The following is a 22817-nucleotide window of genomic DNA, read 5'->3' on the forward strand; positions in this document are numbered from 1 at the left end:
TGGAAAGAAAACTGGTGGATAAAAGCGCACAAGTGCACAGCCTGGAGAGCACTGTGATGTTGAAGAGTTTGGAAGAAATGCACAAGAACGCAGCTGGTGTCAATGGTGCCGCACACAGATTTACTTCATCTATTAACAGGTTTTTATCAAGTCCAGAGTCAACACAGCCGTCCAAACGTAGATTTTAGAGCGCTTAATGCTTTTCTCTGCTGAGAAGCTTTACCGAGAGACTGAACTTCTTTTCCTAGCAGTGTCGGTACCTTCCAACAACGACAAAAATAAAAAGAGCGAGTTTAATGCCCATGGTATCAGTGTTTGGTTGACCGGCAGACTGGACTGACCTGAACCGCATCCAGAAACTATGCAGGACTGCCAAGAGATGGGGAAACAGCAGAGATAACATTGGAGATGAGCTGAAGGTTTTTCTCTTAACATCTCAGCGGAACCAAAGGCAGATCGCCTTCATGCCACATTGCACTGGCGCAATTGTTTGTCAAAAAGTGTAAAAATGTCATTACAGTTACACAACGACAATAAAGACTCTGATTCTCGAAAAGGATCCATAACAAAGTATTCAGTGCAGATAGAGTATAGAGACATACTTTTAAGTATTTATACGTTAAAATTATTTTTGTTTTAATATTTGATTTTCTGAGAAAGTGAATATGGGTTTCTCCAAGCTGTAATTAACATTTATCAAAATTAACAGCAGTGGACACTTGAAATATTTCGACCCAGAGAGTCATTAAATCTATACATGTTTCAGCTTTTGAATTACTTAAACATTTTCATTTAAATCTAATTTTGTAGAAATATCTGTAATTTACAATTTTACACAAGATTAACGTCACATTCAACAAGAAATAATACGTTTAATGCATATTTTAAATTAAATTGACTCAGACAGGCAGCTGTAGATTCTGAAAACCCAAGTTTAATAGATTTAAACTTTTTTTCTTGTTAGTGGAAAAAACATCCAAACAAAGGAAAGTTGTTACAGGCAACTTCTTTTCCTGTTGACAGAATCAGGAAAAGGACCCTTGTTCACTACAACTCCATCATCACATTCAGTTTGTTCAAGCATCAGTTTAAATACATAAAACCTTCATAGAGACAATGCAAACAAAGTCTCTAGAAAAGATGAAAAAAAAACCTTCTTTCACATTCAAATGAGCTACGCCCTGAAATGTATTGACTGCTGGAGCATAAGAGGGCCAGCTGAAAATGTTAAATAACCAATCATCACAGACAAGCTTTCATCTGTTTGAGTTGCACTTAGTACTGATTGCTAGCAAGCTAACAATAAATAAATAAAAACAAAAATGCTTTTAGCGAAAGACATTTACTACAGACCAACATATTGGACATGAGCAGACAGATAACGTAAGCTTGTTAAGCAGAAAGGATCAATTAGTAACCAGCACAAGCGTTGAGAAATAATAATTAAAAACAAGCATACAATTCTGTAGAAGATAGCCCTCGTATAACGGTGTGCTTACTATTAGTATTTTAAATTTTATGTGGTTCTGAAGAAAAATATCTTAATTTTCTTCCAAAAGGTAACATATGAAGTATTTCAGTCACAAGGAATTCAGTTTGGACACAATTGGACGCGATCCACATGGCCGCAATTAAGAATGCTGACATCCTAATGTGGAGTGGACATTAAAACAACTGAGGTAGGATTACTAAAAACCCAACAGGAACGAGTTACACAAATGCGTTCTATACAAAAGTATTTTGGATTTATAATTTAAAAAACAGATGAAAAATACAGTCGAAAGTGAAGACAATGTTTTTCTGACACGGCCATCGTTGACCTCTGACATGCACAGGGAACACAGCGAAAGGATCAAATGTGCATGAATGTCACAAAGTGGTCCAAAGAAGACAGGTGGATCAAAACTGGTTAACTTAAAAGTTAAAGAGCCACAGATCTACTCTTAGTAACTCCTAATACATTTTAGAAAAGTGCTGCACAAGCTGAACTTGTGCATTTTTTAAAACATATTTGCTTTTCTATTCTTTCTTTTTTACATTCATAAACCATAATCAGACAAAGGAGAGTTTATATAAAATGCTTGCATAGGCATCAGCAGAGCTGGAAAGATGCAGTTAAAGAGACAGTACGTTGTGATTTTCTGATGGGAGGAATTCAGGAGTAGAGCTTTTTCTGCTTGAAGTAGGCATCAAAACGGCTCTGAGCATAGTCCTGCACACAAAAAAAAAATGTTCACAAAGCTGTAATTAAAAAGTAAAACATAAAATGTAATGTCTCACTGTAACTAACAGTTACTTAATGCCAGATAAAAATAAGTCAGATAAAAGAACAACCCTATATATATATTAAAGTTTTTTTGGATGAGATCCGTAATATCAGAGACTTCAATGTGAGTTTCAGCTGGTATCCGCTTTTTAACACTTCGACAAGCTGCTGATCTCAGTTCAGTTTCAGATGCAGCGAAAACTGGCAGGTCTACAGCTGGACGGGGTCTGACCTGGGACCAGGCAGTCGGAAATCCATAAACCTGATTTTTTTTTCCAGATCAGCGAACACAAAATACTTACTTTCCAGCATGTCACACTGTTGCATTTGTAAGCTTTTATTGTGGAAAATACACCGAGTCAGACATTTTCATCAGAAGTGATGTGTTTGAATAAGATGCTGGAGGGAGCACAAAAGAATATAAGTGGCTATTTAGACTTGATGTTAGACGACAAAAGTTTCACGATACTAGACAATCACGAGATGGGTGCGTTATCGATAAATATCGCAGTAGTAATATTGGTGACCATGTATCTGTGTCTGATGTGATCATCTACTGCAGCACGACTTAACCCAGCTGGCTGAATATCACATCAGCAGGAAAATAAGGAATATCATGACACTTGGAATTACAGTTCAGGGTAAAATCCCATCCAAAATCAGTTCAATTCAATTACGTAGAGCCACACTGAATGCTGTGACTAGGATGGGAAGTCAAGGATTATTCCACAATTTCCATTTTTCTATTTAAGAAAAATCTAGAATATGATCATTAATAAGGGGCTAGACTGTATGGGTAGAGTGAAGCTGTGTGTTCGGCTCTATGTTTATTTTTTGACACGCCTGGCAAAAAAAAAAAAAAACAAAAACAAGCTCATCTGATTAACATTTTAAATACAAAAAATGTATCCATGTTCTAACTGAGAGGTTTCAAGGCAATACGCTGAATTAGAGACAACAAATACTAAATATTTCTTTACAGTATCTCATTCTGTACCGGGGGTTTCACAGTACACATCCCAACAAAAAGGAATCAATTTCGAATATTTACAAAACTCTAAAGTAAGACGTTAAGGCAGTTGTGCATAATAAGCAATTCTGCACAGTGTGACTCCAGCGGCTAACTGTACAGCATTTCCGGGTAGAGATTTAAACCCCTTCCCGTAAATGTTGCACAGCTACCTTCATTTTTTAAAGACATTAGGACAACCAAGAATCTGATTGCTAATCTGTTTGAATGAAAAAAGTGAATCTATTTTTCATTGAAATTAATTTGTAATCAGATTCTTGATGGTTGGTATATTTTTATATAAAGTCGGCAACCATCGGAAGCACTGTTTTAAAGATTGTTGAAATAAACATGAGAACGTGCCAGATAACCAAAGCAAACCCCTTACCATATATCCAAACTCAATCTTGGATATCTTGGCTTGAATGATGGACCACAGCCCCCAAAGGAAATGTGACGCTAACGCATATCTACAACAATGAAAGCAACACAAGTTTAAGAGTCTTAATATTCTTCAGTAAGTTTGAAAACAGGAAATTACAGCTGCAGTGAAGTAAAAGGTTGACCTGTTCGCTTCAATGATCATATCCTCTTCTATTTGTGTCTGGTCCAGGTCACACTTAGAGTGGCGATGGTGCTCGGCCAAATAGCTCCTTATGAAGAAAAGCTGAAATTATATACAAATGATTTTTTTTTTTACACGTTAGAAATTTTGGAAGAAACATTAATTTATAGTTGGTGTAGTGGCAGAATAAAACCGAAAATGTTCCCATATTTGATCTGAATCCCTGTTAGAGGCTGACATATTTAGCAGATTGAACAAGCAGATTTAAGTAAGAACTAAGAAAAGCCTTATTTGTCTCACAAGGAAACATTTCTGTTACAGCAGCATTGGTAAGTGACGGGGATTAAGTACTGCCACCCAATAATAGACAACATATTTCCATAAAACTCTTCCGCTAAAAGAATACAACATGTGTCAGTGTTATGCCCAACATAATGCAATTGACAGATAATCTAATGTAGGGAGAGTGGAGGGCGTCTTTAATGGCTTTTGTTGTCAAATACAGCTATGAGCAGCGGTGGTTAGAGCGGCAGAAATTTGTACTCAAGTAAAAAGTAGCAGTAGTCATTCAAGAAATTACCATCAAGAGACATTTTATTTTAAAAAGGCTGCTCAAGCAGGCCTACTGACTGTACATAGCTTCAAGTTTTAATACTTAAAAATTAGATCAGAAAAAATCTAAGGTTATGTGGAAATTCTGGAATTTCAAAGACTTAAATACTTTTATGTTTTATTTTTTTTACCAGGAGTGGGATGAGAGCAGAAGTCATTTCACCAGAATTAGGATGAGACAATATTTTGTTTATGTGGGAGTGGGATGGTTTAAAAACAACAACAAAAAAAGTCACCCTCTAATTATTAACTCAGTTCAATTAACACGTTTTACCACTAGATGTCACTGCACTACTACAACAGAGCACTTACAGTTTCTAACCTTGCAAATTGTATTTAAACGTGCAAAATGTTAAATATTATTTTCTTAAATTTAACATCAAACAATATAATTATTGAAAATGTATAATTTGTTGTCAGGATCAGACCTTTACACTGACCTAGCGTCATTATAAGAAAATTAAAAAACACATCATAAAAACGAGTACATAGGCTGTTTCCTCACTGCAAATGTCTCCCGCCCTGATTTACAAAGCTGGATAAAATATATTTTTAACATGTTTTTTTTTTCCTTTTCTTCTCTGAAACTTTTGCATTAAAACAAAAGTTTTAATGCAACATTTTCTTCACACACGGGTTCAGTCCCGTATTCACCAATTTCACTCTGTGCCTCTGACAACTGTTGTTCTGGTAAAAATTAGTTTTAAGTGCTATGGACTCAGGCAATGTATTAAGTCATGAATTATGTAATAAGGTTCGTTTCTAGAGCAAAACAAGATTATATATTGAGAAATTAATGCATCAAATTGAAAAATTTAAAGATTTTACTGATAAACTAACATTTATTACTAAATAACACACAAAAGTAGTAAAAATATTCTTTGTTCCATTACAGTACCGGTATCAATTCCCAGGTAGCGGGTATCGGCACCATATCAGTTCAAACGGTTAAGCGACCCATCCCTAGACAACGGCCATTTTCGAACGGTTAAGCAGATAATCGTAAGGCACCATGGTTCGACTGACCTGCTGCTCTCTGGTTGGGTAGTTCTCAGGGGTGACTTTGTAAAACGGCCACTCGTTGTATGTGTAATCATACATCCACTCACAGAAATGGTTGCCAAAGTCGAAACCCCTACCGGAAAGATGAATGTGATACTATTAACATTATTACACACCAGGTCCAAACTAACTTCTAAATGACTCATCTCAACCTAAAACAGCGGTCCGTTTCCAACGAATAATGAAAGTGCTCATTTTACCTGTAATTGTAACTGCTGTATTCAAAGTCAATAAGCATGAGACTTTCTGTCGATCCGTTGTCCCGGTCCTCCAGCATAAGAATGTTTCCTGCACCAGTAAAACAAGAAATCTTCATAAAATTATTCAATAAGTTTAATAATAAAACCAACATCTGAGAGTAACGCTGGTTTTATTCTTTAAAACAACATAACACACAGATGAGGGAAACACGTTTTGCTGATGTTCGGTCCAGACGGCGGCTGAAGGGAAGAGAAGAGACGGGCTCCTCTCTGTCAGAAATAAAAACTACAACACGTACGTACAGCTTGTTTGCTGGTCTTCTGGATATATACGGATACTAAAATGAATACTGATCTGCATCTTTGTCAGCTAAATATCTTTAATCACATTTCTTGTTTACATAATGTGGTTGTTTGATTTCTCCAACTGCATACACCACTCCGCTCATCTTAGGCTTGGGGTTTTTTTTGTCCTTAGCATGGACCAGCCTCTGTCTGAGGCTCAACACAGGAGAGCTACCTCCTCTGGACAGGACTCAGCCATCCACCTGCTCCTCAAGGACAAAGGACACTCTTTTGAGGATCAAAATGTTCATATTTTGGACAGAGAAGACAGATGGTTTGAGAGAGGGGTGAAGGAAAGCGAGAAAAAACAACTTTAAACAGGAGGCAGCTATAGACAACGACTTCCTGCCAAGTTTCACCCCAATTCACACCCCAATGCATGTGACAACATTTCTCCTGGGAGCCAGGCAAACCATGAGCCTAAGAACTCTCCATCGTGAGGAGCGATCAGTTTCAGGTGAATCTACATGTGAATCTAAGCTCTATAGAGCTTGGAACTCCACCCTAATCCAGACATTTTGAATTGAGAAAGCTTCCTGGATGGGAAGGGAAACGTCTTCAGCTTCACAACAGAAGTCCAGTTGTTTTATTTTTCTTAACCTTTTTTTTCTGGGATTTATTGTGACAATAACAAACTAAGCGATGATATGTACAAAACATTTTCCTTTGATTTTTTTTTTCAATGATAGTTCCCTAAGAGCATCAATTAAATCTATATAGTTGAGAATTGAGTTTAATGCCATTACTGAGGACTTTCTAGTGGTCCAATTGCACCACTTCATTGAACCTGTGTACTCTTTGATAATGGATACGTTTTAATTTTGGAGCTGCATTTGTGTTTGTTGGGAAGTGATGGATGCATTACCAAAACAACAATGACAGCAAGAAATTTTCTAATTCTTCTTACCACTTTCAGCATTATCTCAATGAAAAAAAACTAATCATGGTGCTGAAATCTGAAATCCGTATCACCTATCCTTAGTTTTTATCTTAAACCAACATGAAGCAAAAAAAAAAAAGGAAGTGCTGCTTTGTTTAAGTCCAAATTAATGTAATGTCATGTAAAAGAATACATAATTGTGCTTCTACTTTAGTAGCAAAACCTTTTCTTTGCATTTTAATGTTAATCCTCATAACAAGAACACTGGATAAAGTCCCCCACCCCTCCCAAAAAAAATAAATTGTGTTACAGAATTTGCTGTTCCGTATTTAAAGGGGACATATCATTCACTTGTGGTCTATATAAAGTGGAACTATAATGCTTTGCTCTACATTCCTCCTTAATTTACCCCCATGTACCCCCTTTGTACCACTGCGGGGTGCGTCAGAGCAACTGATTTTGGTGCTGTCTCTTTAAATCTAAAGGAGGCACTTCACAACCTGCCCTTCCTCCAGGTCATAGAGCGTTCCACTCCACCCTGTCTGGCCATTTTTGTAATATTCTGGGGGACGATAAAATCAATGACTGAAAACTTGGACTTATCCACTGGTAGCATTGGCATCCTTAATATGCAAAATTGGTAAGCCAGAAGTCCATGACCGTGTTTCGCAGCGCAAATACTGTGATGTAATTGTGGAAAAAAAAAATTTAATAGGAAACAGTAAACTGAACGGCTTGAAAAATATGACAAAAATAATGTAAAGATATTTATGCAGCTCCTGGAGACATTAAATTCAAGTTTTATGCATTCCTAGAGAGTCCAAGTACACAACAAAATGTATTTAAGGGCTAAAAAAGTGTATCAAATCCAGCATTTGTTATGTTATCATATTCATTCCATTGCAAAAGTACAGTATGTTAACGTATTCCCTTACAACTAGAAGTAAAAAAAAGTAATGTTTCACCAGATCCCAACATACCAAGATGTTAACAAATGTTTATGATGTTGAGATCTCTTTATTGAACAGCTAGTGCAAATTTGTAGACTCTCATTTGCTGCTCTACTGTCTTCAACCCAACACATTATGAAATGAGACACTCTTGAAATGCGAGTCCAGCCACGTGTTCATCAGATCTTTTCTTAGTGTGACCCATTGACCTGTTACCCTTAGAAATGTAACCACCAGGATTGAAAAGGAATCGATAAAGCTTTAAAAAAGAGGAATGAAAGTTCAGTTTTTACCTTCTTGGACATCATTATGGCAAAAAACCACCGGGGATGGAGTTGCTGCCAGCAATGAACTATTGACAAAGTGCACAAAGAAGAGGAAAAGAACAGAGTAAAGGGATCAGTGTTGCATTTTCAGAAAATCCCACGGAATTAAATTCAAATATTTAGAAATTAGGCACAAAATAAAACAGCGTTAGGTAAAAAACAGAAAGAAAACTTTACAGTTTCAAAAGGAAGAGGGTGCAATGCTTGTATTTTCTATACCGGTCCTGTGGCTACTGTTGACCGATAAATGAAGCTTTGAGTGAATAAAATCCCTCCTGATTTTAATAAAACCATCTCCACTTTCTCAAACGTGTCTAGAACATTTGACTAAAGACTAAACATTACAAAATAAATTCATCTGAATCAAGATCCAGTACAGTTGACCGAAGCAGATAACCGGTTCCAGGTAATGCTGATCCTGAATAGGAGAAGGACAGGTGCCTATCAACAAGATAACATCTGTTTATACATAAATACACAACAGATAATAAGCAGCGGCCTGATTCTGCACTGGTTCGGACTTTCGAACCATGAGTAGAAATCTGAGGTGAAGTCGTGGAAGCACAGGATCAAAGGTCATTGACTGGTCTGAGAGCAAACAAACCAAAACATACAGAGTCCTGTCCCTTAGAATAGGCTTTCCAGAAGCCTTGTTCATGTAACAAACCCTTTTTTAAAACACTATTTGGGAGGTTAGTCTGGAAAAAAACTGCAGTTAAATAGCTGCAGAAATGAATTTCTAGTGGTTTTAACATAAATAGATGAGAGAGGTATCAGTACAACCCTTTACGGCCTCCTAAACAGCCCTCGCGTGTTTCTTATCAACCACTGACACTCAGCGCGAGTTATTAAAGCATATTTAAAGATTTGGGTTAATAATTTGTCTCGGCCCTAAAAGGCTAAAATAGCGGCCATGGACAAAATTGTTGGCACTCCTTTAATGAAAATAAAATCCACGAGTCATGGAAATAACTTGAAACTGACTGAAATAATAATGAATAAAATGTACTGAAAATTATTCAATGAAAATCAGACATTGCTTTTGAATTGTGGTTCAACAGAATCATAAAAAAAAAACAACAACTAATGAAACAGGCCTGGACAAAAATGGCCGTACCAGTAAGTTAATGTTTGGTTGTGTAGCTTTTTAAGGCAATCACTGCAGTCAAAGAATTTCTTTAGCCGGCAATGAGACCTTTAACGGAAAGTAGCCAGACTGATTTGCGAGTGAAACCTTGAAAGCTCGCGAGATCAGGATGGTCTCACAAGGGTAGCATTCATAGGCCTTTCTGAAAATGTTTTTTTAGGCCTCTTTTAAAAGAGGCCTTTATGGGTGAGAAGCAGAATTTTACAATTGATCTGGGATGAGACAGGGGAGCCAGTGCAGTGATTGAGGGATGAGGGTGATGTGGACCCTGGCAGCGTTGTTTTGAATGTATTGGAGCTTCTGGATGGTTCTGCCAGGTGTCCCGACGAAGAACCCCGTTACAGTAGTCCAGCCTTGAGGAAATGAAGGCAATGAGCAGTTGTTCTTCTTCTGGTTAGAGTGGGACTGAGTTTTGAAATATTGCGGAGATGGTGGAATGAGATTTTGCACAGAAGCTTTATGTGGTCGTTGAAGGTCGGGTGGGGGTGAAATCAAACTCTCAGGTTTGTTGCTGAGGAGGAGAGGGGAACGATTTGTCTGTTGAAGGTGAGTTAAGATATAGGTGAGGAAATGGTAAATGGTTAAAAAAAAGGATGGGGGCAAAGACTGACCCCTGGGGAACGCCACAGGTGACACAGAGCGGCCTGGACTCACATCCTCCGAGTGAGACATATCCAGTCCTATCTGAGAGATAGGACTTATATTCTGCAGTGCGTAGTCTGTCAGTTATATGATGTTGTAGAGACGCTCACGGAGGATGGTGTGGTCTACGGAGTCGAAAGCTGCTGTCAGATCCGGGAGGACGAGGAGTGATGGTGACCCTGAGTCAGCAGTCATCAGAAGGTAATTTGTCACCCTGAGCAGAGCCGTCTCAGTGCTGTAAGCTGAACGAAAGCAAACAGATTGTGACGTGTGAGGTAGTCCTGAAGCTGTATGGCAACTGTTTTCTCAAGTACCTTAGATAGGTAAGGGAGGCTGGAAATAGGCCTGTAGTTTGCAAGGTTGTCCGGGTCCAGGGAGGGTTTCTTCAGGAAGGGGGCGAATGACAGCAGCTTTGAGGGCAGGGTGGGAACGTGGGCATTAACAACCTTTAACAACCTTGTGATTTCATTGAACCCTGCACAGATCTGAGACACCTAGTGCCAGATGCAGTAAAGCAACCCCAGAACAGAACCGAACCTCCTCCATGTTTCACAGTAGGGACAGTGTTCATTTCCAGGTGTGCTTTATTTCTTTTTAGCCTGTGAAGATGGAGCTGATGTGCCTTGCCAAAAAGCCCCAGTTTTGTCTCCATCCATCCATCCATCCATCTATCCATCCATCCATCCATCCATCCATTTTCTGTCACGCTTGTCCATCATGGGGTCGCGGGAGTTGCTGGTGCCTATCACCAGAATTCAATGGGCGAGAGGCGGGGTACACCCTGGAAAGGTCGCCAGTCTGTCGCAGGGCCAGTTTTGTCTCATTTGCCCAAAGGAAATTCTCCCAGAAGCTTTGTGGCTCAACAATATGCACTGTGGCAAATTCCAGTCTTGCTTTCTTATGATTTGCTTTCAACGGCGGTGTCTCCCATGAAGTCCACTTTGGCTCAAACGGTGACGGGTGGTACGATCTGACACTGATGTACCTTCACCTTGGAGTTCACCTTTAATTTATTTAGAGTTGGTTCTGGGCTCCTTGGTAACCATTCATATCATTCTTCTCTTCTATGTTTCATCCATTTCCCTCCTGCGGCGTCGACCAGGGAGGTTGGCTACAGTCCCGTGGACCTTAAACTTCTGAATAATATGTGCAACTGTAGTCAGAGGAACACGAAGCTGCTTGGAGATCATCTTATAACCTTTACCCCTAACATGCTTGTCTATAATCGATAATTTTCCCTCTAATCTCCTGAGACAACTCTCTTCTTCTCTTCCTGTGATTGATCCTTGTTCACCAAACACCAGTGACTACTTGTAACCCTTCATATAGACAGACTGGTTACAAGCTTGAAGACATGTGTAATGCTAATTAGAGAACACACCTCAGTTTAACATGCCCCTAGGGTCAAATTTTTTTTAATCTTTTCTAGAGGTACCACCATTTTTGTCCAGGCTTGTTTCATTATTATTATTATTATTTTTATTATTCTGTTTAACCACAATTCAAAAGCAATGTTTGATGTCCATTGGTTAATTCTCAGTAAATTTGTATTTATTACTACTTTATTCTGTCCCAGGTTATTTAAGTGACCATCGTGGGTTTTTCCTTTTGATCAACAGAAGGGTACCAACAATTTTTGTCCATGACTGTATCTTACAAAATAAACTGAGTCAGTCCAACATGAAATCTAAAGCTCAGATCTGATAGGAAACCAATAATAGTCGCAGTCATTGCAATAATAATTTGTTTTTCTGGGATAACAATGCATTTTTTGCAATGACATTTGTAACCCCCAAACTTATTCTAGGACAGATTGTTTTCGCTGTTGGAAACTTTCCACTCCCACAAATGTAAGACCATTCCATGTTTGCTTGAAAGTGGGATTTAAAGCAATTATGCGCCGTTTAGCTGCACTGGCTACTATAATGTTGTAGGGTTGTGGCCTATTTAATAAAGTATCATGTGTGTCTGTTAGACCGTATGCTGAGACGTTTTTCTTTAGCTAATACAACTGAATACACATTAAAATCTTTATCGTACACTTTGTTCAATAATTCAGCCCGACTCACCGGAGACGCTTCAGCTCAGCAGGAAGGTCAAACTTCATCAGTTTCTTGTACTTTTTTACATGTGCCTCACGCACAAAATTAATCTTCATCACTTGATCCATGTATCTTTAAACAAAAAAAAAACAGCTAAGAGTACGAAGAGCTTGTGTAAGCACAACACAGCAACGACTACAGGCATAAAATGAGGGACAGCGTCCTGATCTCTCACTTGTCGATGGTCCCGAAAAGCCACTTGGGCTCCTTGTTAAAGGGCATAACCATTTTGTGGAAGCGTGCCAGCTTGGTGGCGATCTCCGCCGAAATGCCCGGGTCCGAGAGCTGTTCTGTGCGCATGCGGGTGTTCTACGTGAAAACAAGAGACGCTCAGAAAACAACCGACAAAAAAACAGATGTCATCTGGAGAGCAAATGTTGCGTACTGGCAGGTACTGCTCCAAACGTCCCTCTGGAAAGATCCCGTAAAGTTTAGGCCCCAAAGTTCGCTCTGCCAGAATGGCAAACATAACACTCTCCAGTACCAGAGAATCCACACCCTGAGTCGGGGGAAAAAAAAAAAAAAAAAAAAACAGCAAAAGGTTTGTTTCACTCTTACAAGAGAGGATCCCATACAGAGAAGCCAAATATTAGCAGTGAGGATGACTAATGGCCAAATGCAGCTTCTTGATGACCAGAACCAAGCTCACCAACCTGCAAGATGGCACCGTAGACTCTCAGGAGCACCTGGCGGGGTTCCTCCCCCACACATGGGACATGTTCAGGCAAGCAACACAGGAACAGTAGATTACTCAGTCCTCCACTGGGAAAGCAAAGACAATATTCATAGTGAAGGTTACATAGTTCATCCACTTCCTGTTCATTAAGATTGTCAAAGAAAGGCTTGCAGTTTGGACAGATTTATATAAAAAAAAAAAAAAAAAAAAAAAGATCTTGAAAAGCAACACATAATGTACACATTTCAAGAAGTTCCAGAACAGACGACAGGGTTCTCGCCGTCGCTGTCTGTTAAACTATTCGACTTGTGTTAATGAACACATTTACCTTCTTGTGCGCACAGATACGCGACAAACCCATCTGTGGGAGGACCTCGGCGCTGTGAAATCGTCTTATCCTGAGAGTTACGGGCACTTGTTTACGCTCATTGGCTGACGTTCGGGCTTCCTTTCCTGCAGGGTTTCCTCCTCTATATTATGGGCCTTTTTATACTTGCCGCTAGCTGTTATTAGCTTGACAGACGTGATCTGCACCACGCAAGGCGCCGCTGCGTGGCTGAATAAATGAATGCTGAAGCAACGAAATAACAAACCAGTGCCCTTGCGTGGACTGACGATAAAAAAGTGGTACATTTTGAAAGGTGTGCCTTCTGGGACCGCTGCTGTAAAACTAACAACCTTTCAGAAAAAGAGCAGCTTTTGGGATTTCCATGTCAAAGTCTATAAACGGGATGATAATGCTCTGAAACCGTCCACTGTGACTCTGAAATAAAACAATTTAGCAAAAAAAACAAAACACCGCCAGCTATCGCTTGCTGCACCTGAAGGCGGCACAAACAGCGCTACCGCAGATCATTCATTCCCGCTGCTACCAGATTATACAATGCTGCACTATAACTGTAATTATAACGTCATTATAACTGTAATAACTAATGTGCAATAACTAATGTGCAATAATCCATTTAATACACTGTGCTATAACCCGTGCAATGATCCTGAAAGAAGTGACTTCTGCTGCTATCACTAGGTCATGAATATATATATATATATATATATATATATATATATATATATATATATATATATATATATATATATATATATATATATAAAAACGTGAATGTACATATGACATTATCTGCCTACTCCGATTTCTTTTGCATTTTTATTCTTATTTTTTCTCATTTTCTTTTTGATACACTGTATATAACTGATGCACCTTTTCCTACTTTTGGCACCTTCTTCTGACTATTGATTGACTATTGAGCCGATGTGACAAGTGAATTTCTCCATGGTGAGATCAATAAAGCCTATCTTATCTTATCTTACAGCCAGCTGGTTTGGATAGCTTTTCGCCTTAATAAATGCTGACTAATCCTCATTTTTAAACTTCTCTTATGTTTACCCAGTTTAATTTGACTCAGATTGAAATTAGTTTGATGGCCAGAACACGGTAGCAGATTTAAAGTCTGCTATTGTAATGTATATTTTCAGATTTTTCTTTCTAACTCTTAGTTCTAGGACTTATAGCTTTGCTTTTGTGCAGTGACCTCTAGTGTCACATTATTATATACAAATGAGCCAAAAAAAAAAAAAAAAAGGGGGGGGGGGGTCGTCGACTCGCCCAGGAACCCATTTGAGCGTGAACCGCCACTGTTGTTTTGGGTACAACGGATGTGAAAAAGGGATGAAATTTTAAAAACAAAATAAGCAGATAAGTAGTATAGTGTTTCCTTAACATTAGTACATTCAGAGAAAAAGAATACGTATTGTTGCACATTATGACAAAGCGACCTGGCGCTGTCCCTGCCAGATTAATTACCTGATAATACTAATCTGAAAGTCCGCTTCCCCGACGGTTTTCCACGATCCAGACAAAAAGTCTCTGCACCACAAGAAGGCCCTGCTTTTTGTGTCCCGGTCGACCTCCTCGCTTCTCCCATCCCGAAACGACTCAGCCTCCGAGTCGTCATCCACCAGAGGACTCGGACTCCTCAGGTGTCTCTCGTGGACCAAAAGCGAGCTCGCTGCTCGCCTCTTCTCCGCCGGAGAACCGCTGTCTTCCGAGGAGAGGGAGGGGCTGCCGTGGAGCCCTGGCCCCGGTTTCTCCGCTCTGCCCTCCGCGCCGCAGCAGTTACCGTGGTTCGCATTTCGGCCGGACTGCATCGTGAGTTTCCGGGTGAGGAGTGAATGAACGCCGCCGTAAAATGTCGGTCTGGTGAGGCGGCGGGGCGGCCGTGCTGACTCGCGCAGTTCACTGATAAAGCTGCTTAGTCGGAAGAGCCGAACATAACTGGATGTCCTGAACCGCATGGAAGGCGCTCGGCGGCTTTAAGTGTGATGATGTATTATTCAAATTACTTTTTATTACCCTGGCAAGCGTAACCATAGACATATATAAAGAGTAGACCCCGCATCGACCGCTCTCGCCTATAGGCGCTAACGAGATTTAGGGGCGCCATCTTGGGGCGGTCGACAACTCCGCTCAGTGTAATGTTTTAACCAGGTGCAGAAGCAATTTTAGTCAATTATACTCGCTGATTATTGAACTAATTTTCATGTTGTTTTTTTTTTTTTTTTTTTTTTTTTTACTTTAAAGCTATAGCTATCATAACAAACGGTTCAGTGCATTTAAATATTCTTAGTGTGGTTAAAAGTAATTGAATATTCTGACAGAATTTATGTATGCTGCAAAACACAGCCACTCATACACTTTAATAATTATTTATTACTATATACAAAAACAGTTACAGTATATATATATATATATATATATATATATATATATATATATATATATATATATATATATATATATATATATATATATATTGAATAATATATTCATTGGTGAATATCTTATTCACCAATGTCTAAAGCTCTGATGCCTTTATGAAGTAAATGCAATTTTGGAGACTACGTCACAAAAACTTGGACGTGTAGACCTGTATCTCTCTGTCTCTCTCTCTGTCTCTCTCTCTGTCTCTCTCTCTATTAGAAAAATCACATTCTAATATACACAATATCTTTTAATCTTACTTGTGAAAAGTTATCCCTCGACGTCAGGTCAATAGTCCGTCGATTTAAACAAAAATACGCCGCCCAGTGCTGAGATATCATTAGTGTGTTCAGCTTGAATCAGCAGGTTAGGGTAGCAGGTCGACCGCCCCAAGATGGCGGCCGTAATTCCTGCGCCGCGACAGTCAATGCGGGGTCTACTCTTATATTATGTCTATGAGCGTAACCAGCAGGAATATCCGTAAAGACAAAGCGGAGCTTTCAAGGTCCAATCACAACTCAGGGACCATCCTGCTGTCGACCTCATTGGTCAGTCGTGTGTAAGCCCTCTCGCTTCGCAAGTGTTTCTGGGAAATGTAGTTCCAAATAAAGACGACTAAATTTGTTCGAAATTTAAAACTGAATTGTTTTATTTACTGTCTTTTTTTCCTCCAGTGTTTAGTGTTAATTCAATTTACTTTGTTAAATACTTTATGGTTTTAAATTTACATGAAAGTGTTTACATGAAACCATGGTTCAGGGTTCGAGAGTTATTAAATGAGTTTGGTGTATGTTTGTCACAACACAGCATAACAGCTTGTAAATACTTGAAAATAAAATAATCGCTTGCGTAAATGACGTAACAAGCGCTTAAACAAGCATACACGTTTTTCTGCAAATCTCCATATCATCATTTTAAGTTAAGATATATAACATTCTAGATATTGTAGTGCATACATTTTATGATGTACAGCCTACCAGACAGAGACTATTAATAAATGCTACTTTAGAAACAGCAAATCTTTGCATTACAGTTTATGTCAAACTCTAACTCATATTGAAAGCAAATCCTTAATTGCCTTTGAAGTCCACCTATATGGAAAAAAATACCCCACTAGAACAAATGGTTAATTATGGGTCTACTAACTATTCATCTTGGTTTATAGTATTTTTTCCAGCTCATATAAACGTACACATTGAAGAGAAGAAGAGCCAAAATGCTTTCTTGTCTAACCCCAACAAAAGCATTAAAAGGGACAGATGGACATTTTAATGAGCACATACTGATGAACTTATTAAAAAGGATCATAAATTCACAATGTGACAATTAAGCAAACACAATGTGTCTTTGTGTGTACACAATGGTATGTTAAAAAGGTTTTGTTTTTTGTTTATCCCACATGTACCAAAAATGACTATATCTTCCCATCTGTTTCCTGTTGTTGTTTTTTTTTAACAGGAACTTGCCTTTATTAATCATAGGCATAAACACCAGTTGGTTTGTTTTTTGATTGACTAGCAAGTAAACTGATTTCATATAGCTGATCAACAATTTTGAGATTATAAATCAACAACATTGAGTCAGTTTGTCTGCTCTCAAAAACTGACTCTAGAGTCCCTCAGTTAAGAAAACGAATAAAGCTTATCGAAGACATTCTTAAGAACGCTGACCCAGATGTTACTAAATCTTCAAATAAAATTGTTGTTATCCTTTGTTTGTTGATACAACATGGTTCAAACTTCTTGCAGATCCTGCTTTTTAATCTATGGTAGAAATAAACTGATTAGCTGGCAATCTAAGAGAATCTACAGCAATGTGAACTTCAGCAAATGCATTTAAAAAAAAAGCCTATATAGAAAAGTTTAATTCTAATAATTTTGAAAGTGCTGTTTTTTTTTACAGTACAGAATCAAGTGCACGTGACACAAGGGTTCCAGTATGGTATTTATTTTAAACTCAGTTGATTTTAAGCACACATCAGTAAATTACACATGATGATGGAAATGTCATTGCAACGTTTTTACTCAGTTGCAGTGAAGACAACTTCCTTGCTGCTAACAATGGTGGCTTCTTCTCTGGAGATCATCTTGGTGGAACCAGAAATCTCTCTCTCTGCACGAAAAAAACCAACAACACAACAGTCAGACGATGGTTGGTTAAAATGATGATGAAATACTACACAGTCATTTCAAGTTAAAAGCCATACCAGCGAATCCCACTGTAATTGAGAAGACAGTTGAACCACTTACTTTTCCTGCCGCAACTTGGCTCACAGCTATTTGTCATAGAAGGCTGGCACACAGCAGCATCACAGTGTATATACACCTAGAGGACAAAAGAACATTGTTTGCATAAACATGGGCGAGGGGTTTTAACATATGAATAAAAGTTGTTTTTTTACTCATACCTTTTCATGAAGTGGATTCCATGATGGATCCGAAGGTGTCTTCTTGGTAGCATCAGAAGCTCCACCACCACCACTCACAAATGTGAACATCTTGAAAACAAAACGCCTGTAGTGGGTTGGAAACAGCAGTCCAGATGAACTGTCCACAGGGATGAGGTTTGTACGGTAGCGGTCATCCTGGTAGGGGCATCTGTAAGAAGAGAAATGAGGATAATAATGTTTAAAATGTACATCAAAGGTTTCTTAAAAGTCAAGCCTGAAATGTCCTTACCCATTAATAAGCAAATCCCACTGCGGAAGACTTTGAGGGAAAGGGCTAGCAGTTGCCCAGCATCTTCCAAGAGTCAAAACAATGTTGGGATCAGTTCTCTCCAGGATTCGGACCTCAACGTACACTGGGTCTCTGAGAATCTTTGTGACAGGGTAGTCAGCATCTGTGTAGTAGGAAGTGTAGGCCACTTGCTCTGTAGGGACAAACACAGTGGTGGGTGAGACAGTCCCAGCTAGAGACAGGCCAGTGTGCAAAGCATGTCCCTTCCACTAACCTTCGGTACAACCCTTGACAGCACACTCTCCATTCCCAAGCCTGAGCTCCACACGCAGAGGTCCAGGAGCTGCAACTCCGGGTGGTGGAGGAAGTAAACCAACCTCAATTACCAAAGCCTCAATAGAAGTGCCAATGTATCTGCACTGTACGAACAGCCTAGAAAGTAAAACAACAACAACAACAATTTGTACGCTGACTGAAGATCTTTGCAATTGAATTTAAGCAATTTAGTCTCAAATTGTGATTTTGCACTCATTATGTCTTTGCAACAACAGCATGCAGTTGGCTTTTAGTCCAAGTTTAGGCTTATTTTCTTTTTTTTTTTAAATAAATAAAACTATAAAACTCATACTCATATTGGCTGTCCCTGGTAATAGCCCCATAAGGTCCAACAGCCACTTCATAGGAAGAGGCCATCCTGTTCTCATAGATTATAACACCTGGTTCCTCCTACAATAAAATCAAAGGATTCCACTTTGAAAAAATGGCAAACAAATATATGCACATATTACTTAGACAAGATAGTTGAGTTCCAAACAGTACCGTCATGATGGTGCCGCAGGCAGTCACTGGGAATTGGTAGATGGCAAAAGCTGAAGTTGTACCAACAGGACCACAATTTGGACCACCTCCTAGCAAACTTATTGACTCTAAGTCAATGTGCGGTAGAGTGGCATCTCTAGCCACAACTATGATGAACTGGCCATCCTTGGTGCACTGAAGAGTCACTGAAAGAAATCATCAACAGCAAAATAAATAGCTTTTAGTCTTTTTTTCCCCTTTTCTCTTTTGAATTTAACATTCACAAGAGCGTATCTTCTCAAGATTTAGTTTGAAAGAAAAAGAGAAGCACTTACCTGATTTGCCGTAATAGCACATACGTCCATCAAAGCAGCAGTTTATAGCTTCACATTCTGTGTTAGAGATGGTCGGGGCGCCACATTGTATCCTGAAGGGTGCAGGCACATCGCAGGTGTGAAATGTCTCTGTAGGTGTCTGAGGCTTCTGAGGATACTGAGGCTGCTGGGGTTGCTGAGGCTTCGAAGGATACTGAGGCTGCTGGGGTTGCTGAGGCTTCGAAGGATACTGAGGCTGCTGGGGTTGCTGAGGCTTCGAAGGATACTGAGGCTGCTGGGGTTGCTGAGGCTTCGAAGGATACTGAGGCTTCGAAGGATACTGAGGCTGCTGGGGTTGTTGAGGCTGCTGGGGATACTGAGGCTGCTGGGGTTGCTGAGGCTTCGAAGGATACTGAGGCTGCTGGGGTTGCTGAGGCTTCGAAGGATACTGAGGCTGCTGGGGTTGCTGAGGCTTCTGGGGTTGCTGAGGCTTCGAAGGATACTGAGGCTGCTGGGGTTGTTGAGGCTGCTGGGGATACTGAGGCTGCTGGGGTTGTTGAGGATACTGAGGCTGCTGGGGTTGCTGAGGCTTCGAAGGATACTGAGGCTGCTGGGGTTGTTGAGGCTGCTGGGGATACTGAGGCTGCTGGGGTTGCTGAGGATACTGAGGCTGCTGGGGTTGCTGAGGCTTCGAAGGATACTGAGGCTTTCCAGGTTGAGCACCTACCAGGTAGCCATGGATGGCGACGGCCAAAAGACAGCAGTAAATCAGCTTCATTGTCATGGGCTCACAGCATAGAGTTATTTGCAAATAACACAGAATGCTGTGGAAAACTTGGAGTAAATATGCTGACTTTTATAAGGTGTGGGTCACGCTGACTAGATGTCCCTCACCCTATTTGCTATCCACAGCTGCCAATCAGCTCGCTCCTGCCCCAGCTGCCCTGACCTAATGTGCTGAGCAAATAAGCTGCAATGCCAAGTCTCTGCGAAACACTTAACCTAGATAATTTGTGTGGATGTTACAGTAAAGATATAATTTATAAAAAACATTTCTTAACAGCTATGATAAAACAGATCTTAGTATTTGTTGAAATTCTGACTGAAATTTATTTTTATTAATGTTTCCAGAGAGCAAAACATTCAAAGGGTCTTTGTGACCTCAACTAAGCATTAACAGGTTACACAGTAAATAAATATTTCTTATCTTTTTGTTTGACATAGATAATTATTAATTGCATCTGCAGGTCACATGGTTGTATACAACAATTCTGTACTTTGGTTCAGTCAACTCAACCTTGACAAATAAAGTTACAATTTTAAAATGACACAAACTTCCTTTAGTTGTCATGTCAAAGACAGGATCACATCGGTTTTACCCATTTATTTGTATATCATATTTCAAGGTGGTTCAAAGTGCTTTAAATCATAATCATTTTCTTCTCATTTTGTTGATTTTCTGGCCTAAGAAGTAGTTGTACACAAGAGAAGTTGGCCTTTCTAAATTTGGTCACATATATTTAACATTTTGTAGAGAAAAACATTGTGAGTGAAGAGTAGACTTCTACATATCTTGTTTAACTTCCATTGCTGAACCAGTCAGCCAAGACAATTGATGCAGAAACTCTATGCAATGACTGCACATTCATTGGGCTCATTCACACATATACAATATGCACTAAAAGCTTGTTCTGATTCCAGGTTAGAAAAATACACTGTCATCTGGCTGATGATAGTTTTAGGTAAATGCATAGCTTATGGTTTAGATCTTTTTTTCATTTTGTGAAAATAACTTTGTCTTTAATGTTTGCTTGAACAATGCCACACAGGGTGGAACTTGTTGGAGAAAATTTGTTAAATTTTTTTAACATTTTTTTCAAGTCTTCCTGTTTTTCCTTTCGAAACATTACTGCTTTAAGGAACTATTATTCTTATGTTCGATGCTAGGCAGCAAGATGAGTAGATTTTTGCTGTTCCTTTTTTTTTTGGATAGTGGTTATGAAGAGTCACCATAGAAACAAAGTGTATATATTATTTTTCTGTTTTTTTTTGTAGCAATACTAGGTTGCTTTTTTTTAAGTAGGCTGACAGGGAAGGGGTTTTGAGAAATCGGGGGGGGGGACACACCCAACCAGGGGATTGGGATGTATGTGATTCACTGAACCTTGGTTGCCGGATTGTATCCCAGACTCAAAGATCTCTCTATGAGCAAATATTTGTATTTTTTATTTCTGTGGTGAACTGTATCTCTTTCCCAGACATGCAGAGCTAACCTGCTTAGCTGTGTTTCTCTCCTACTAAAGCCACAAAAGGGGCTGGTATTGCCTTTTACTTTTTTTTTTCTTTAAAGTAGAAAATACTCCTGGACCAGTGCTTCTGTGTTATTTTATATTCGTTCTCTGTCTACTCAAACCCCTAGTTGGTAATGGCAGATGGCTGTCCACACTGAGCCTGGTTCTACTGAGGTTTCTTCCTGTTAAAGGGGAGATTTCCTTTCCACTGTTGCCACATGCATGCTCATTTGATTTCTACAAAGTCAACGACACAATGCAAATGACTTTTCACTGTCCACATGCTTGTGCAGGAGGAGTGAAAGCTGCAAGTCAGTGAAATCAGTGGAATCTTTCCTTAAAAAGAAAACTTTTTAACCGGTGTGACAAATAAACTGAACTTGACTGCATTGGTTGATAATGAAGATCGATTGAAATGTATGTACTTGGCTTGGAATGTGCCAGTATAATTCAAATTAATTAACATTTTTTTTAAAGTGCCTAGAGATGACATGTTGAGAATTGGTGCCATAAAAGTAAACTGAATTGAATTGAATTGATGCCATGACTGCGTGTGTGAAGAACTTCTGTGTGGACCATCATCCCCACTTGAAAAGTCAGACGCTTGCCCAATAAAAAAAAGACTGGAACACAAGACACCAGAAGGAACTGCTTGGAAAAAAACAAAAAAGATCCTACAGAGACAGATAGAGGAATTACTTAGATATATGCAAAAGCAATTTAAGGTGATAATTAGTGATGGCAAGGGGTTTTTCCAGAATTAAACTGAAGAACAATACATGGGATGTGTGTTCAGGGATGAAAAACATAAAAGGTTACAAGCAGAGGAAAAACAGGAAGGTGGAAGTATTTATTGGTTTTAAATTTGTGTTTTATTAAAGTTTTTACAGCTAATATCAATAAATCATTGTTTTCCAAAATCTATTTTGCATGTAATTGTACTTGTTTTTTTAGTTGTTCATAATCCTTATTTTAATAATAGAAACATACATTGAAAACAATGTGGTGTAACAAATCAATTGAAAACGTCCCTTTTTGTTGTTTTTCAATGCTCTTTTACACATGCCAGGTTTGTTTTTCTCAGTTAATCATCCCACTAACCCATTGCCGTGACATGGTTCCAACACTTCATAGGTGGAGCTGACACTTTTTGTCACACATTGTGATTTTGACTG

At 39.1% G+C, this 22817-nt stretch overlaps 2 protein-coding genes across 3 annotated transcripts; both read right to left on the bottom strand.

Moving 5' to 3' along the window:
- Positions 1 to 912: 912 nt before the first annotated feature.
- On the bottom strand, positions 913 to 15192 carry chkb (choline kinase beta). Of its 2 annotated transcripts, none has more exons than XM_012879873.3 (11): positions 14605 to 15192; positions 12760 to 12868; positions 12492 to 12605; positions 12282 to 12415; positions 12074 to 12178; positions 8183 to 8241; positions 5715 to 5802; positions 5479 to 5587; positions 3842 to 3942; positions 3664 to 3745; positions 913 to 2212 (listed from the first exon to the last, which is right to left on the bottom strand). In XM_012879873.3, exons 1-11 carry the CDS (start codon positions 15093 to 15095, stop codon positions 2156 to 2158), a joined length of 1449 nt encoding a protein of 482 aa, XP_012735327.2. In that variant the 5' UTR covers positions 15096 to 15192; the 3' UTR covers positions 913 to 2155. The 2 variants fall into 2 exon arrangements, with proteins under 2 accessions (XP_012735327.2, XP_021162906.2); XM_021307231.2 differs by having other exon boundaries at positions 5715 to 5808.
- Positions 15193 to 17492: 2300 nt separating this feature from the next.
- Positions 17493 to 20180, bottom strand: LOC105938208 (zona pellucida sperm-binding protein 4). The gene is made up of 8 exons (XM_012879862.3): positions 19373 to 20180; positions 19059 to 19243; positions 18868 to 18965; positions 18514 to 18671; positions 18240 to 18432; positions 17969 to 18158; positions 17811 to 17886; positions 17493 to 17673 (listed from the first exon to the last, which is right to left on the bottom strand). The coding sequence occupies exons 1-8, from the start codon at positions 20133 to 20135 to the stop codon at positions 17582 to 17584; spliced, it is 1755 nt and encodes a 584-aa protein (XP_012735316.2). The 5' UTR covers positions 20136 to 20180; the 3' UTR covers positions 17493 to 17581.
- Positions 20181 to 22817: the final 2637 nt, after the last annotated feature.

The sequence above is a fragment of the Fundulus heteroclitus genome, unplaced genomic scaffold, assembly GCF_011125445.2.
Source record: "Fundulus heteroclitus isolate FHET01 unplaced genomic scaffold, MU-UCD_Fhet_4.1 scaffold_93, whole genome shotgun sequence".
Lineage (NCBI taxonomy): Eukaryota > Metazoa > Chordata > Actinopteri > Cyprinodontiformes > Fundulidae > Fundulus > Fundulus heteroclitus.

Excerpts from the sequence above, each read along its gene's own strand:
- LOC105938208 (XM_012879862.3), bottom strand. The coding sequence starts at position 20,135 with ATGACAATGAAGCTGATTTACTGCTGTCTTTTGGCCGTCGCCATCCAT. Across the intron at positions 18,966-19,058 it reads CCTGCGGCACCATCATGACG|GAGGAACCAGGTGTTATAAT; the intron begins GTACTGTTTGGA and ends ATTTTATTGTAG. Across the intron at positions 18,433-18,513 it reads TGTCAAGGGTTGTACCGAAG|AGCAAGTGGCCTACACTTCC; the intron begins GTTAGTGGAAGG and ends TTGTCCCTACAG.
- chkb (XM_021307231.2), bottom strand. The coding sequence starts at position 15,095 with ATGCGGTTCAGGACATCCAGTTATGTTCGGCTCTTCCGACTAAGCAGC. Across the intron at positions 5,809-8,182 it reads CCATAATGATGTCCAAGAAG|GTGCAGGAAACATTCTTATG; the intron begins GTAAAAACTGAA and ends CTTGTTTTACTG. Across the intron at positions 3,746-3,841 it reads ATGATCATTGAAGCGAACAG|ATATGCGTTAGCGTCACATT; the intron begins GTCAACCTTTTA and ends TCATTGTTGTAG.